Source organism: Desarmillaria tabescens, assembly GCF_030435595.1.
Source record: "Desarmillaria tabescens strain CCBAS 213 chromosome Unknown EV420scaffold_489, whole genome shotgun sequence".
Classification (NCBI taxonomy): domain Eukaryota; kingdom Fungi; phylum Basidiomycota; class Agaricomycetes; order Agaricales; family Physalacriaceae; genus Desarmillaria; species Desarmillaria tabescens.
The window spans coordinates 13,071-14,946 of NW_026848788.1; the positions used below are offsets into that span (position 1 = coordinate 13,071).

The 1,876-nt window shown below is 43.6% G+C and overlaps 1 protein-coding gene across 1 annotated transcript; it reads right to left on the bottom strand.

Moving 5' to 3' along the window:
• Positions 1 to 493: 493 nt before the first annotated feature.
• On the bottom strand, positions 494 to 1,579 carry EV420DRAFT_1657238 (uncharacterized protein; the record flags this gene model as incomplete). Its single annotated transcript, XM_060478866.1, has 2 exons — positions 494 to 1,017; positions 1,069 to 1,579. 2 exons carry the CDS (start codon positions 1,577 to 1,579, stop codon positions 494 to 496), a joined length of 1,035 nt encoding a protein of 344 aa, XP_060321286.1.
• Positions 1,580 to 1,876: the final 297 nt, after the last annotated feature.

Below are 1,876 nucleotides of genomic sequence, written 5' to 3' on the forward strand. Positions count from 1 at the left end.
TTGCGGTCGGAGCTCCCTTTAACCAAAGTAAAATGTGAAGATGAAGAGTTCCTCGGCCTTGTGCTTCTACTGTTCCAATGTATGCATTGACCGTACCGAATATCCCCTCTTTCCTCAAAACTGAAGATTGCCTCGTAGTACCTCTGATACTGAATAATTCTTCCAGTACAGTGTGGATGATATAATGAAAATACTGTGCTGCAGCGAATGGATCTGCTGCCATATTCCTTCCTCTGTCCTGACTTTTCAGTCCGGACATATTCACGAAGTTATCAAGATCGATTGCTTTGCCAGCGAGAACTTGAGCAACCGGGTCGTGAGTGTCAGAGGGATTGATAGTAATCCACAAACTGGGAGGATTAAAGATGAGATTGGTACTCCAAATTTTTGATCGTATGGCTTTCCTAGATTCATCTGTCCCCGGAACACGGGTTCGAACTGCTGTCAATTGTCTTCTTAGCGCCTGTACTCTGGGATGGGAAAAGGGTACGCATCATGTTTCTTCTTTGCCTGCTTTGTGTAGTACTTCTGGAGTCAAAGTCGCAATGGCTGCCCGACTACGAATAAAACCGGACCGTTTAATTTGAAGACTAGCGGAACGGCATATGCTGCATTTGTGCATCATGCCATAAACTTGAAAAACGAAATAGTAATCCTTACGGAACCTTTTGTCTGCGTACTGTAGAGCCCATCTAGCGTGCACCTCATATGGTACATCTATGGGTCTATCAACTTCAAATCCACCCAAAGCATAAGGGAAAAGCCACAGAAAAGATCCCAAGAGGTGATTAGGGTTCCACAGGCCACCATCTGTATGTTGTCCAGTTTCTTTATCTATCCTGGCATATTCGTTTGTGAAAGCACTGCCTCGCCTGATAAAATACCTGTCTTCGGGTCGAATAGGTCCTCCGTCTTGTGAATCCGCTAAATTGGCCAGTGCGTGTCTCATCACGTCGATGTCAGTGATGTTGTCTCCGTTAGCATCAATCATTCCATTTGCATGTAAAAAGAATACATCTAAACATTAAAGCTTGATTTCTTGCAACGAGTTTAAGATTTCATACTTACCTGGTTCTGTGTATCTGTCTGGTTCTGTGTCTTCTGTAAGAGGAATCATTCCTGGATCATTGACTTTTGATCTGTCATAAACTTCCACTTGCTTTGTAATAGAAAGTGAACCGTTACCAATATCATCGGTGGGATCTTGATTCAGGACATAACCATCTTGCTCCTTAGCTAACCCAACCATGTCATGAGAAACTCGAACAGTGGATAGCAGTTCTTCTGGAACACCGTCTATGGGTAACTGCTCCAGTAATATATCGGAAATGATGATATTCTTGTATAAGGGGTTGTTATGTTTCAACCATAGCAAAGCTTCATGGACTCGTCTTCTGCGGACATGAAGCTGTCGAGGGAGTCCAGGCAATTTTGTGCCTTTCGGTGCAACATACGTGATCCCTATGAGTGCTGATAAAACCCGGGGTTGAGGAGGCAGTACCTTGGAAGAGACTAAGCCTGCTATATGATCACTGTTTAAAGGATGTGTAGAAACGTTTCCCTTTAACTTGGAATACATTGCATCGTCTTTACACCAAAAGCGTGAGTTTTCTGCTTTGGGATATAGTTTGACGAGATAGCAGCATGGTAAGTGTCTGGCAATTAACAGTCATTCCGGTAAATTCAGAATGGTGAGCTCTTTAGGTACCTCTCCCACCCACATGTTGTTAGCCAGAGCCAAAGGAGGAAGCATCTCATTACTGAGATGTCAGAAACATTCGTGGCAGACGAAGCCACGTCCATCCTTTAATTCTGTTTCGTATAGGAGTATACCATCGAATAGGGTATGGCGATGATGAGGATGAGACAGTTTTAA